This window comes from Diospyros lotus, chromosome 4, assembly GCF_014633365.1.
Source record: "Diospyros lotus cultivar Yz01 chromosome 4, ASM1463336v1, whole genome shotgun sequence".
Lineage (NCBI taxonomy): Eukaryota > Viridiplantae > Streptophyta > Magnoliopsida > Ericales > Ebenaceae > Diospyros > Diospyros lotus.
The window spans coordinates 14,421,325-14,435,152 of record NC_068341.1 but is presented as its reverse complement, the minus strand read 5'-3'; the positions used below and the strand labels follow the sequence as shown (position 1 = coordinate 14,435,152).

Genomic DNA, 13,828 nt, shown 5'->3' with positions numbered 1-13,828 from the left:
GATAATGAGATTTAATTGGAAGAGGGTGGTGACTTGATGGGATTTAATTTTTCTTTTTGGGGGGAAGGGGAAGAGGAATGAGGGTTTGTACATGATTTATTGGGGGTTGTACTGGGGTAGGTGAAGTGGCTACTATTACCGTGATAATACCACGTTCATACGGGACAAGATAAAAAATATTTGACACAAATAAAAAATTAAACTTGACACAAGTAAAAAATATCTAACACAATATATAAAATGAATAAATAACTTATAAATGATCGAATCACTAAACAAAACACTCCATTACGGGATCCCATTTAGACGCTAACCACTTTCCCTCAAAATAAACAGGAAGATTAAAGATGCAATCATGCTAAAAGCCGTTAGCATGGGATCGATTTTTGGGGAAACAATTTTTTCTGGAGATGGTTCTTGTTAAGTGTTAGTGAACGCAGCCTCAAACTCTGATTATTTGGGCATATCTCTTGATTTACCTCTCTCATGATAATCTAGGAGTGGGTTCGACGAGGGGCGCGAGTGATGGGGCGTAATAAAAAAAAAAGATTAAAAGAAAAATATTGGTTTGGAATCTACTTGCTTTTATTTAGTGAATTTTTTTTAAATTTTAATATTTAATATTTAAAATTAAGAAATATTAAACTAATTAAAAAAATCAAAAAGTGGAAGTGGCATTGCAAGTGCACGTTTGATTTGACGGATGGCCGGGGCCCACCTTTTCAATTATTCCGGCAGGCAAGCAGGCACCCAAATTCAAATTCTAACACACAGTTAGATAGGCGTGGGGTCACCTCAAAATTCAAACTTAATGCAACAGTCTTCTTACCCTTAAATTCTAGCTAGTTTCTGGTTCTGGACCACCTCACCTCACCTAATCATCCCATCCCTACTTTCTAAGATTAAAAATTATTACCCATAAATCTATCCCTATTATTTAAATAAACCCTTGATTAGTGTTCTAAGTTTCCCCAAATATTCTTAATATATTCATTTAAATAAACATAACATCTCAAAAATTAGAAATATTGTATTGAATCTATAAGTTTAAGATGAGTGTGGTAACAATCTTTAAGTGAGTTTTTTTTTTCCTTTAATTTTACTAAAGTGAAATTAATTAATATTTCGTTTCAAAATATCAAAAATGATAATATCGTGTTCAAATATATTATTTTATAACAAAATTCTTATTGAAAAAAATAAACAATATTTAAACTCATAAAAATTAAAAATTAACAAAAAAACTATATTTTAACTTAAATATTACCTAAAAAACCTAAACTTAAACAATTAAATATATTTATATATTTGTAAATGCATGTAAGATGAAGGTGAGGTGGGGCTATGCTACGACAGAGTTCAGTTCAAATAGAGAACATAGAAGTTTGAAAAAAAGCAAGCGGAGAGAAAAAGTCAAACAGGGCGAGTGGGTTCCGGCTACAACGGTCGATTCTCTCGTCTCGCCCACGTTGTCCCTCCCCCTCCCCCTCACCCTCAACCCACGACGCCGCCGCCGCATTGCTCCAATCTCGGCAACCGCACCGCACCCACTAAACACCCAAACATACATTATGCTCCAATTCTTTCTAAAATTATAATAAATTATCTCCAACCCCACCGGCACCCACCCACAAAAATAGTTATAAAAGTAGGAATAACCAATTTATCGTTTTTGAGAGAGAGAGAGAGAGAGCTTTTGGAGTAAGTGTTTATTTGGCAGCTCAAGCAGAGAGAAAGCGAGTTTCTTCCGGGTACTCACGCAAGCCTTTTCGTCTGTCCCGAAACAGCTCCAATCTGCTCTTCTTTTTACCTCTCTGAAGTGTGATCATCGATCAGTACGCGACCTTTTTCTGCTTCTTGATACAAGAGTTTCATTTTGTGTGTGTGTGTGTGTGTGTGTGTGTTTACTTACTCGATGTTAGTTGATACAGATAACCCTTTGAAAGATGTTAGCCCAAGGACTTGACAGCAACACCCTCCAATGGGTCAAAGAGGTCACTTTCTTTTATGTACTTGGCAACATATGCGTGTCTGTGTGAATTTGTGATATGGGTATTGGTTCATTTGCTTCTTGAAGACTAAACCGTAGAATGAGTGTTTGTTGATGTGTAGCACTTGATTTTAGTAAAAGTTGTCGCCGATCTTTACTGTGAAGATTGTGGTTTATTTTCCTGCATTTTTTAAGGTTCAAATTGTGGCAATTCTAAAAAGTCAATTCTTCAATGTACAGTGGAGTGGGTGTTTCTTGATTTATGGCATTTCATGAACATTATAACTATAATGGAAATTCAGGGTTCTATTGCTCAGAAGAAGGAAATTCATTATTCTGTCCCGAAGCTAGGACCTCAAGTAGATCGTGTTTCTGGTATCCGAAGTGGAAGGGGTCGAGGTGTTGGGCTGCCTCCACCATCAAAATTCCGAAGCGGGCACTTATCTGGTGTTATTCCTATTTCGAGGGCTATAGCTGGAGATATAGATGGTTGCGGGTCTGGTTCTGATGATAGTCTAACAACAGACTCAGAGGAGGAGGTCTACGTGAATAGACACTCACTTGATTCATTACCACAAGATGACGGAGTTTCTAGTAATCTTGCTGCTAAGAGATACTACAATTCTGTGCAAGGGCAACCCCAATATGCCAGTGATTCACTTTACTCGGGTGATGTTAGCTCGTCGAGGGAAACAATAGGCACAGGGCACGGAAATGTGGCAGAGAGATTGATGAGGGGAGCCAATAGATATCCAGTTAGAAGGAATGATTATACTGAGGATGATTCCTCTGGTTCTGGGGAGAGCTCTGAGTTCTCAAGCGAGCAAAATGGAGCAATGACTCGTAGCTCAATGAATGAGTCAGAAGAGTACGCTTCAAATGTTCCTTCTCGAGCTAATGTGGAGAGGGTTCAAGAAAAGGTCTGTTCTACTTAAGTCCTGTTTAATTTGTCTTTATGTTGTAAACTGATCTCTCTCGTGCATGCACTCTAAGTCACAACATCTTGTTATTCAGTTATCAACCAGCACTTGTTTTCTTAGATAATGTGATGACCAAAATAATAATGTTAAATTTTCTTTTATGTTGTTGTTCTGCCAGGGTTGTCAGTTTGTTGTGGTGATTATGGTACTTTAGGCATTGATGTTTATACATTATGGAAATGCTTAAAATTTTCTTTATGCCTGAGCATGTGTGGTACTTTCTAAACTTCCATTCTGATGACCATGTACTGTACAACCCTGTCAGATTTTGGAGATGATATTATCCGATAATTGAAAACATTTGGATGGACAAAATTGTAAACTTCTCCCTCTTCCAGTTTTCTGTCATTTGGCCAAGAGTGGATTCCTAATTTAGATACTTGTTTGCAAAATTTGCAGTAATTTTACATCTGGAAGGTAATTAGTGTCTCAAGAATTGTTTATGAGAAGCATGGTAGAACAATGCATGAGAAATTTAAAGGGCATATTGTATTTTTTAGGTCCTTTTATGGGCCTAGAATTAGAACTTAATAAATTTTAGGTTCATGTTTATGTATAAACCATTCCATTCCTGATGTTCTGGATCTGATTGCACTTGAAAGGATAATCAGTGCTGGAACTTCTACCTGTTTTTTTTGTCCCCTGGATTGTTGCAATTGAGCCAATCAGAAGTTATGAGCACTGGTTTGATAATTTTAAATATTCCAATTTCCAACTTTTGAGTCTTGATGAATTGCCTGTTAACTAGTTATGTCTTTCATTACGTATCATTTTCTGGAGTATCAGCTTAAAGCAGTGAATTATCATTTAGAATGTAACTATATCATTTTGCTACTGCAGCTGAAAATGTAATATCTTTATCTCATCTATGAATTACCTCTTAGAATGTGGGTGGAACAACAGGTGTCGAACAGTCTGCAAACTCCACCTCCCTCTTTCATATTCATTATCCTTAAGAATATGCTCCGTCCAAATATTTATAAGAGATGCATGATTTAGTTGTTTTTCAAGGGTTGTCACCCATTTTTTTTTTATATTCTTGCAAATTAACTCTCCTAATTGTAAAGTTAATTTAGTTATTTTTAATGTCTAATTGGAAAATCACTTCATTCAAAATTTTATCAATAACTCCTAAAATTTAAAGAAAAATATTCCTCAAGAGTTAAATTTGTAAAATTTGACTTAGTTGTCCTTAAATTTAAGTGTATAATTTGTAATTTCATGGCATACTTTTTTATCCAAACAATTATATAAAGATATAAGTTCTATTGATTTTTATGCTTCGAAGATCTCTAAAAAGAAAACTTACACTCCGCCCCACAGAAAAAATAGCTGTTTGTGTGTGAGCCTTGGCGTTTGATGTCCACGTGTCTGTGAAGGGTCTTCATGCATCATAATAGTTTTCCTGAAGAAGCACAAGTTATCTTTCCAGGTCTTATTTCTACTCAAAGCCTCAAGGTTTCAATGTTTATGCCTTATATCCATGATAATATGATTTCATTATTTATGTCATATATCCATGATAATATAACTGTTTTTTTCCTTTTGCTGAAGAATGTTAAATATCATCTTTGCCATTGATTATTCTTCAGCCTCTGTATTCATGTTATTCCCTCAAAAGTAGATGGCACTCTGTCAAAGCAAATTACTATTTTGCAGGATTCCCATGTCCAAAACGTGCGCAATGAAAAACATTTTGATGATATTCCCAGTGCGCCCCAACTGTTAGGTTCTGCTGAAGAAAGCAAAGATGACAATGAACAACTTCCAACTCCTAAAGCACAGTACAGAGCTGATGTAGAAGATTCACATGATTTTTCAGCTAAAGATGGCTCTAGTACTTTGAAGAGCACTTCTCCTCATGTTAAATTAGATGATAATAGTATTGGGCAGAAGATGCCGGACAAGTACGTGAGGTATGTAATATATGGTTTTCCTCTGTTTTCCTTTTCTTTCTGATAAGGAACCTCTTCAAGAAAGGGCCACAATGGTCCCTGCCTCGAAGAGTAATGTTTTGCAGAACCTTAATAATACTTGCAGGCCACATTTGTTTATTTATGTAATTTGTGCAAGTATGTTATCTTTGTATCACAGGAGTGCTACTGGTATAGAAAGTGGTGCCCCTTCTGTCCCTGCCCGCCTTCCAACATTTCATGCAAGGTATTTCTTATTGACTTGGATGGAGATAAGCTGGAATGTGTTAGCATTTTCCTTAACACATTGTTGACTAATTAGCTCTTTAATCAAATTCAGCACTCAAGGGCTGTGGCATTCTGTGATTGCATATGATGCTTGTGTTCGACTCTGTCTACATGCTTGGGCAAAGCAGTGCATGGAAGCTCCCATGTTTTTGGAAAATGAATGTGCTTTATTGCGGAATGCATTTGGGTGAGTTTTTATTTTATTTTTTAAACAAGTACTATTGTCTTGGTGGATGAAACAAGAAGAGGCATGAATACGAAGCTTGAGTTATGAAGGGATACCATAGACTCAAAAATGTTTCAAGTTGAGGATGTCAAAAATTGAATATATGGAACCTAAGTTTAGCAAAAATAGATGTGTGGTTAATATTATGGTGACACTGGAGATCAAGTGATTCCAAGAATATGTCAATTCAAATTTCTCATATTAATTGTTCAAAAAGATGGAAATTATTGATATTACTCACAAAATCAAGGCAAGATAGTTAAAATGAAACACTTCCAGCTTCTTATGTGATTGCAAAAACCTTTTACAGTTAAAAGAAAAGTACTATAAGATTATCTTTGTTGTATGACATGAAATGCTGGGTAGTTAAATACCAATATGTACAAAGTGTGAGCATATATGAGTTAAAAGATGTTATCATGAATGTGCCGCCATATAAGCAAGATAAATTTGGAAATGAGGTTATTCGTATATATGAGGTTGGGGTGGCTTTATAGAAGATAAGATGCACATGATGCATTTAAGATGTTTGGACATGTGAGATGAGGACTTGTATCACACTTTTGAGAAGGGTGAATAGGAAGTAGAGGAAGAACAAAGAAAACTGGGTGAAAAACTTTTTAGATATGGCATGGGATATAATGGCCTTCTAGAAGATATGGTTATAGATAGAGATAATTGGTGAGTTACAATTATGTAGCCAACCCCAACTAGCTGAATTAAAGGTTGGTGGCGGTGGTGTTTATTGTTGCAGTACTCTTATTTGTTTTTTTTTTTTTTTGGCTAAAATCTTTGGAAGTATACTTGTTACAAAGCATTATTGCAAACTAAAAGGAAAGCATAGAGGTATGTGAAATGTTAGTTCTTGCAGTAAGAGGACTAATGTTTGGAGTCATTTAATGGAAAGTCGGAGTGAAAAGATACACACTTTCTTAGGCTGATAAGAGAGAGCAACAAATCTACAGGGATTTGTGGAATATATTTTAGATTTTGATATTGCGTCTCTTCCGGAGGAAAAGTGCGTCTGATTAATACTGCCAGAGTATAATTTTCTCGCCTACTTCAATTATGAAGAGTTAAACACTAAAACATCTTTTAGCATTATAGAATAAAATATAGTGCTTGAATAATTTTGATTCATGCCTTACGAGTCTTGAAAACATTGAACAGTCACGACTGCTTGGCTGTTTAGTCAAAAATGTAAGGTGTCCATATTTGTGAAAATGTATTTTAACTTATTTCTTTCACTTTTCTGCTTTTGCACTATAGTTTGCAGCAAGTGCTATTACAATCAGAGGAGGAAATAATGGAAAAGCACTTTCCTGAGCAAGGCAGTGAAGGAACTGCCATGAAATCTAAGAAAATGGTTGGAAAAATTAAGGTGCAAGGTAGTTTATCGCTTCCAACCTTTGGACTCTTTCTCACTGGTTGAGAACTGTAATGAACTGTGCTGAAGCTCTGTTGTTCTGCAGTCCGTAAGGTGAAAATGGATCTGGACCCGCCCACAGGCTGCACGTGTCCATCCCTTCCAACACCAAAGATAAAGCTAGAGTCTCTCCGTAATCAGGGCTTCAGCTTAAAGTCACCATTCTCTATTGGGTGGCAAGCCCTTCGTGGAATTTGTCTTGTTCCTCATGTACGTTCAAATCGTTCTTCTTCACGCCAGAGTTTGGCATATGTGCAAGCCAGAACGGAGTATGTCAAACAGGTGTCAGGACTCTTCAAAATTGGTGTCTCAACTCTACGCAACAGTTCATCTTCTTATGAAGTTGTGCAAGGTATTTGATGCTGTGCTCCATTAGAAGTTACACAATTCTTATTATGTTGGCCATAGAGCTAGTCATCCAACCCTTTTTTGGCTGAGTTTGGGGCTCATTTGAGTAGAACAAACAGGCCAAATTATAAATTTATGTAATTTGAACATCGATGTTGGAGCTTGCTTTTCTATGGTATGGATATTGTTGGTGCTCATATGATGGGCAATTTCTAGACATTTGCAGGAATATGGTGCCTGTTTTATAGTCAGAGACTTATTATTTTATATCTTGTTTTGTTAAGCAAATAGGACAGAAATGTTAACGAAATGTTCTGGTGTCATCAGAAACGTACTCTTGTTTGTTACGATTGAAAAGTTCAAGTGAAGAAGATGCTATAAGAATGCACCCGGGATCTGGTGAAACCCATGTATTGTATGTACCTCTGCTGTTCTGTATCTTTTTCTAATTTGTTAATTTGTTTGGAAAGGTATTGATGACTTTACAGCTTTCCAGATGGCCTAGGAGATGATCTAATTGTTGAAGTCCAGGATTCTCAAGGAAAACAATATGGCCGTGTCCTTGCTCAGTTGGCTACTATTGCTGAAGATACAGTAAATTTCTTCAAATTCCCAATTTTTGTTTTAGAACTATCTTTTAGGCTGTGTCCAAAGATGAGCCTGATGCACTGGAGATGCCTTTAGTTGCAGAACTAGGTGAAGAATTTATTATATTACAAGGCTCAGATTTTAAGTTTGTTGCAGGGTGACAAGCTACGGTGGTGGTCTATTTATCGTGAGCCAGAGCATGAGCTTGTTGGCAGACTGCAACTTTACATAAATTACTCAACAAGTTTTGATGAAAATAATCATCTTAAGGTGAGCTGCTACTCATTCTATTATAGCTCCTGATCAGATTGTCAGTAAACTTTCTCAAACGCTGGATTTAACTTACTAAAATGCAATGCTTATAGTACTTAGATTTGATTTCTAGTTTTGGTTTTCATTTCAAGTGACTCTGAAAAATGAACCCTATGCACACATTAAATAGAGTTAGGGGTTTACCGTGGTCAGGATGCCTGACTCAGAACTGATCTGCACAAGTTCTTAAAAATGAGAACTGAGAACAAAACCTTAAGAAGGCTAATTACACAAATGACTTTAGTTTGACTTGGTTCTGAACTTTAGAATTAACTTAATATCGGGGGTCATTTATATTGAAACTGTTCCAGGAAAATATTTTTCTCTAGACTGATGTGGATTGTTGGTCGAGAGTAAAGGCTAAACAGAAATGGCTCCAGTTGCCTTCAAATCTACATTACAGCCATCCTGCTCTCTATTATCCACAGATGACATGGTAAACATTGATGTCATGACTACCAGCCCCTTTTCACCAGCCATAATTGCAATGACCATGCCCATTGTTGGGACTAGACAGACCATAGTGGCATGTCTTGTGAGATTGGTTCGTGGTAGTAGTGTGGAAGAATGGAAGAGAGAATGTTATTCTCCAGGTAAAGAGCAGAAAATGGAGAGTGGATCGAGTGAGTCCCAAATAAGGTCTGCGGCAATTCATTGGTTTACCAAACCTTTTTATATATATTGTATTTGGTTCAAAAAAGAGAGAGAGAAATAGAGAGAGAGAGACCTGAAAAATTAGAACTAACGAACCAAATTAAACAAAAAAGGGCAAAAATATGGACCAGTGTCAATATCTCACTGAAAGTTTCCCTGAGGTATACACAGATTGTATAGTTGCAGGTCCTCGTTTTATACAAATAACAATTTATGACTTTCTTTTGGTAGGGTGGCTCTATTGCAGAAACAGTAGCATATGACCTCGTATTAGAAGTTGCAATGAAACTTCAGCATTTTCAACAGAGAAATTTATTTCTCAGTGGCCCATGGAAATGGTTACTAACTGAATTTGCATCCTATTATGGGGTTTCAGATGCATACACCAGGCTAAGGTATTGGATAGTTGCTGTTTTCTCCCAAAATGATTAAGCTGTGCAATACATCATTGTCCATTTACTTATCTGTTCCTTGTTGAGTCACCTTTTTCATTAATATCCCTTTGATTCTTCTCTGTAGATACCTCTCTTATGTCATGGATGTGGCTACACCAACTGCAGATTGTCTCACGCTGGTATATGAGCAGTTATATCCAGTAGTAATGGAAGGCCACAATCGAAGCAAATTGAGTCATCAAGAGGTACAACTAAATAAATAAGGAACATGATATAGTCTGAACTTCAGCTTTTGATTATTTGAATACTCAGTACAGAGATATTGATTCTCTCTCTCTCTCTCTCTCTCTCGGCTTTGATTCGTCTCCTTCTTCTCCCTTCCTTTTTGGCTAACGATTCTTCTTCCTTCTTCTCTTTCTTCTCCAATTCTTCTATTGTTTGACATCAAATTGGTATCAAAGTAATCTTTTGATTGTTCCACATCTCTAGACTTCCAATTTGAAACCATTATTGGTTCTCAATTTTACAACGTACTGCTGCTGCTGGAGCTTATGATAGCATTCCATTACTGCTACCATTATTAATACTAACTATATTGGTCATGTTACATCTCCTGGCTTGGTTTGCCTGTGAAAGAACAAAAGAAAAATATATCTTCATGTTCTGACTTGCTTTGGTTTTATTGAATCTTCTTGTTGCTTATTCTTCTTTTCTTTGGTATCTGCTTCTAGAACCGAATCTTAGGAGAAATTGAGGATCAAATCAATCAGATTCTTGCTCTGGTTTTTGAAAACTACAAATCTTTGGATGAGTTGGCACCATCTGGAATTATGGACGTTTTTAGACCTGCAACTGGAGTTATAGCACCTGTATTGAAGCCCGCTGTGAAGCTCTTTACCCTTCTGCATGATATTTTGTCTCCTGAGGCACGGAATAAACTGTATGGCTATTTTCAGGTTTGTAAAACTGATTTCTGTACGGTAATTCCTGTTTTAATTTCTGCATTTCTTTATCTTAGCAAGAAGTTATGCATTTCCAGGCTGCTGCCAAAAAGAGATCAAAAAGGCACTTGACTGAGACAGACGAGTTTGTCACCAGCAATACTGAAGGTGTTTTGATGGACGCTACTACCACTGCCACTGCTTATCAAAAAATGAAATCCCTTTGTTTGAACATCAGAAATGAAATTTTCACTGATATAGAGATCTACAATCAACATATACTTCCTAGGTAAATTTTCTTCATCCAGACACCTGCATATTATTTGAAAAAAACCAAGTTCATTTTTGTAGCACTTCTTTCACTTTATGTGAAAATTCATCAGCTTCATTCATATTTGTTTACAAGAATTAATTTATTTCAATAAAGCAAGATAATACGTGCTTATCTGAATTAAGAGCTAATTACTGCTTTAATTGTATTATAACACCTTGAGGACTAATCCTGTAATCCATGCTAATTGACAAATATCCTGTAATCATATTGATAAAATGCTACACAAAAGATTAGACTATTACTTTACATCCTAACTAATTCTGTTTTTCATAGTTTTGAGTCACTTTTTATCCTTTCCTGCCAACAAATTAACTTTATAATTACATATTGTGCGTAAAATTGTTGCTGGGAATAGGATCTAACTTTTTGACTCAGTTTTCATTGCATCACACTTAGGATTTTGAAACAAATTTGCATTTTACTAGGAGATGTTTAATCTTTTTAATTTATTTATAAATTAAAAACAATTTTATTTAAAATCCCCCCCCCCCCCCTCCCCCGCCCCGCCGCCGGGAACAAGTTGTAGATCTGTTCTGTATTAGCTATTTTGGAGACCCTAGGCTATATTCAAGATGTGGCAACATTCTGTTAGTGTTGTTCATGCAGTGAAAACTTCTGGACCTCTAAAATTGATGATTTTCACTCCTTTAGAACATGTACTACTTATAGTCTTAAATGTGCTTGGATTTTACTAAGCATAATTAACATCACTACAGCATGCAGCATTGCAATCCCCATCTAAGGAAAAAATCAGTTTTTTTTTTTTTTTTCTATTTTTGGTATGCCTCTTAAAATGAATATAGCATATAAAAGGGTGCATCGATCATATTTTGATACAAAAAATCAAAAAACATAAGTAGAAAAGAGGAACTTTCTTGACAGCATGGGATAGTTGTACTGTAGTATAGATGTTCCTTTTAGTGGCTTTCTCTGGTTTAATTTTCTTCTCATGTGTTCCCTTGTTCTTCAGTTTCATAGATCTTCCCAATCTTTCCTCTGCCATATACAGCACGGAACTTTGTACTAGGTTGCGTGCCTTTCTCATTGCATGCCCTCCAACAAGCCCTTCACCCCCGGTGGCTGAACTCGTTATTGCAACTGCAGATTTCCAGAGAGATCTTGCGAGCTGGAATATTAAGTAATAAAGCTGTCATGATTTTTTTCGGTTGATGCAAATGCCATCACATTCCTTATCACTGAACACTATTTACACTTCATTCTGCCTCAGCCCTGTTAAAGGTGGAGTGGATGCAAAAGAATTGTACCATCTGTATATTATGCTCTGGATTCAAGATAAGCGCCTTTCGTTGCTTGAGTCATGCAAATTAGACAAGGTACACATGCATGCTGTACAATGAAAATTTCTGATTTGATCGATGCTTACTTCACAAATTTCATACTTTCATGCATCGACACTTCGAAGAAGGCTTTGAAATTAGTAGGGTTGCTTTATCTTTGTTTGTGGTTTGCTTCCCTGCCCTGATGCACCGTAGGATCTCATTTACTTGCAGATTAAATGGTCTGGAGTCCAGACGCAACACTCAACAACGCCTTTTGTCGATGAGATGTATGACCGGCTCAAAGAAACGCTGAATGCCTACGAAGTCATCATCTGCCGGTGGCCAGAATACATTTTGGTTTTGGAGAAGGTATGTTTGGGCTTCCTTTTCCTTCTCCATTCCTCAAACCTCTTTTTCATAACTTCTTCTCAATTTCTCTGCGTCCTGCTTTTGAAGCTAGCATCTTAACTAGTTGTTGCTTAATAGGAAGTGAACTTTGAGATCAATCAAATAAAATTTTCTGGTCCTTTTGCCCAGCAATCTTCTAGTTTTCCATTATATTCCCGTATGGAAGATGTACAACTTCATGGGTATCGTGTGCGATTTCTTTCTTTTTCCTTTTTGCACAATTTTATACGGATTATAACTTGAAATTTGTATGTTTTTTGGATTATGTATCTACAAAAAGGCCATTGCTGACGTAGAAAAGGCTATTCTGGAGGCTTTAGACAAGCAGTATGGAGATGTCTTATCTCCATTAAAGGAAAACATGACGCCCAAAAAATTTGGACTCAAATATGTTCAGAAGCTTGCGAAGCGATCTGTTAGCCCCTACCTAGTCCCTGATGAGGTGAGGTTGCTGCTTGTCAAATTCCAATTTTCCTCCAATGTCGGATTGCTAGTGTTCAATTGTTCTATGGGGTATCATTCTGTTTTCAGCTGGGAATTCATTTGAATTCGATGAAGAGAATGCTCGACATCTTGCGCCCCCAGATACAACATCAGTTGAAGTCATGGAGCTCTTGCATGCCCAGTGGGGGCAACACAGCCCCTGGGGAGTGCCTTAGTGAGGTGACTGTGGTGCTTAGAACAAAGTTCAGAAATTACCTTCAGGCAGTTGTGGAGAAGCTCGCAGAAAATGTAAGTGCCACTGCACAAGTTAAAATGCATAATCTTCACCTCATAGGAGAATGAGCCCAGAAAGCAATGCTAAAATTGCTCTCATGGGTTCAAGTTATCGTGACAGTCTCTCAAAAAAGAAAGAAAGAAAAGAAAAGACTTAAGTACAAGCAACAAGCAATCATTCCCCAAGCCTCATAAAATAGGGAGCGCTAATTACACTATTCTTTTTAAGCACTGATTTGCAAAGTGCATGCAGTGTCTTGTCTGTCTCCTCTTTCAGTTCAAATCAATCAATCCATTTTTAGGTGCTTTCCTCCTTTCTTAACAGACGAGGCTACAGAACGCTACAAAATTAAAGAAGATTCTCCAGGATTCCAAAGCAACCGTGGCAGAATCAGATATAAGAACTCGAATGCAACCGCTGAAAGAGCAGCTGATAAGTAGTATAAATCACCTCCATACTGTGTTTGAGGGCCATGTTTTCATCTTAATGTGCCGGGGCTACTGGGACAGGATGGGACAGGTTATAGATAGTTTCAACTCAACTGATTTTCGGTTTAACCCGCAAATTAATGCTCTGCCATCATAGAATTGTTGTTACTTTGCCACAGGATGTTCTGAGCTTCTTGGAGAACAGGAAAGAGAATAGATCATGGTACAAAGGTTCAAGAATTGCTGTTTCTGTAAGTACATAAGCTTGTTGATTTTAGCCATCTGGAACTTTCTGATACATTAATCAACGATGAAACTGAACACTTGCTGACAATTTATTCACAGGTTCTAGATGACACTTTTGCATCACAGATGCAACAGCTGCTGGGGAATGCCCTCCAAGAAAAAGACCTGCAGCCCCCCAAAACTATCATGGAAGTCCGGTCTATGCTTTGCAAAGATGCTCAAAATCACAAGGGAAACACATACTACTATTAGATCTCTATTTATTATTTATTCATTTATGTATATATATATATATAGTGGGGTTTGAGTGTAACCCTGCCTGGTTGTTCTAGGGCTGCCCCGCTCTCCTTGGG

General features: G+C 36.9%; 1 protein-coding gene across 4 annotated transcripts; it reads left to right on the top strand.

The window, feature by feature from the left end:
• The first annotated feature begins 1,395 nt into the window (after positions 1–1,395).
• On the top strand, positions 1,396–13,731 carry LOC127799978 (uncharacterized). Of its 4 annotated transcripts, none has more exons than XM_052334312.1 (23): positions 1,396–1,835; positions 1,932–1,994; positions 2,293–2,910; positions 4,630–4,886; positions 5,065–5,130; positions 5,224–5,358; positions 6,667–6,785; positions 6,870–7,175; positions 7,499–7,586; positions 7,660–7,765; positions 7,916–8,029; positions 8,957–9,120; positions 9,245–9,365; positions 9,852–10,076; positions 10,160–10,350; positions 11,366–11,533; positions 11,624–11,729; positions 11,889–12,044; positions 12,364–12,525; positions 12,615–12,815; positions 13,126–13,320; positions 13,409–13,480; positions 13,575–13,731. In XM_052334312.1, exons 2-23 carry the CDS (start codon positions 1,947–1,949, stop codon positions 13,725–13,727), a joined length of 3,771 nt encoding a protein of 1,256 aa, XP_052190272.1. In that variant the 5' UTR covers positions 1,396–1,835; positions 1,932–1,946; the 3' UTR covers positions 13,728–13,731. The 4 variants fall into 4 exon arrangements, with proteins under 4 accessions (XP_052190272.1, XP_052190271.1, XP_052190270.1 ...); XM_052334311.1 differs by having other exon boundaries at positions 2,231–2,910; positions 11,907–12,044; XM_052334310.1 differs by having other exon boundaries at positions 2,231–2,910.
• Positions 13,732–13,828: the final 97 nt, after the last annotated feature.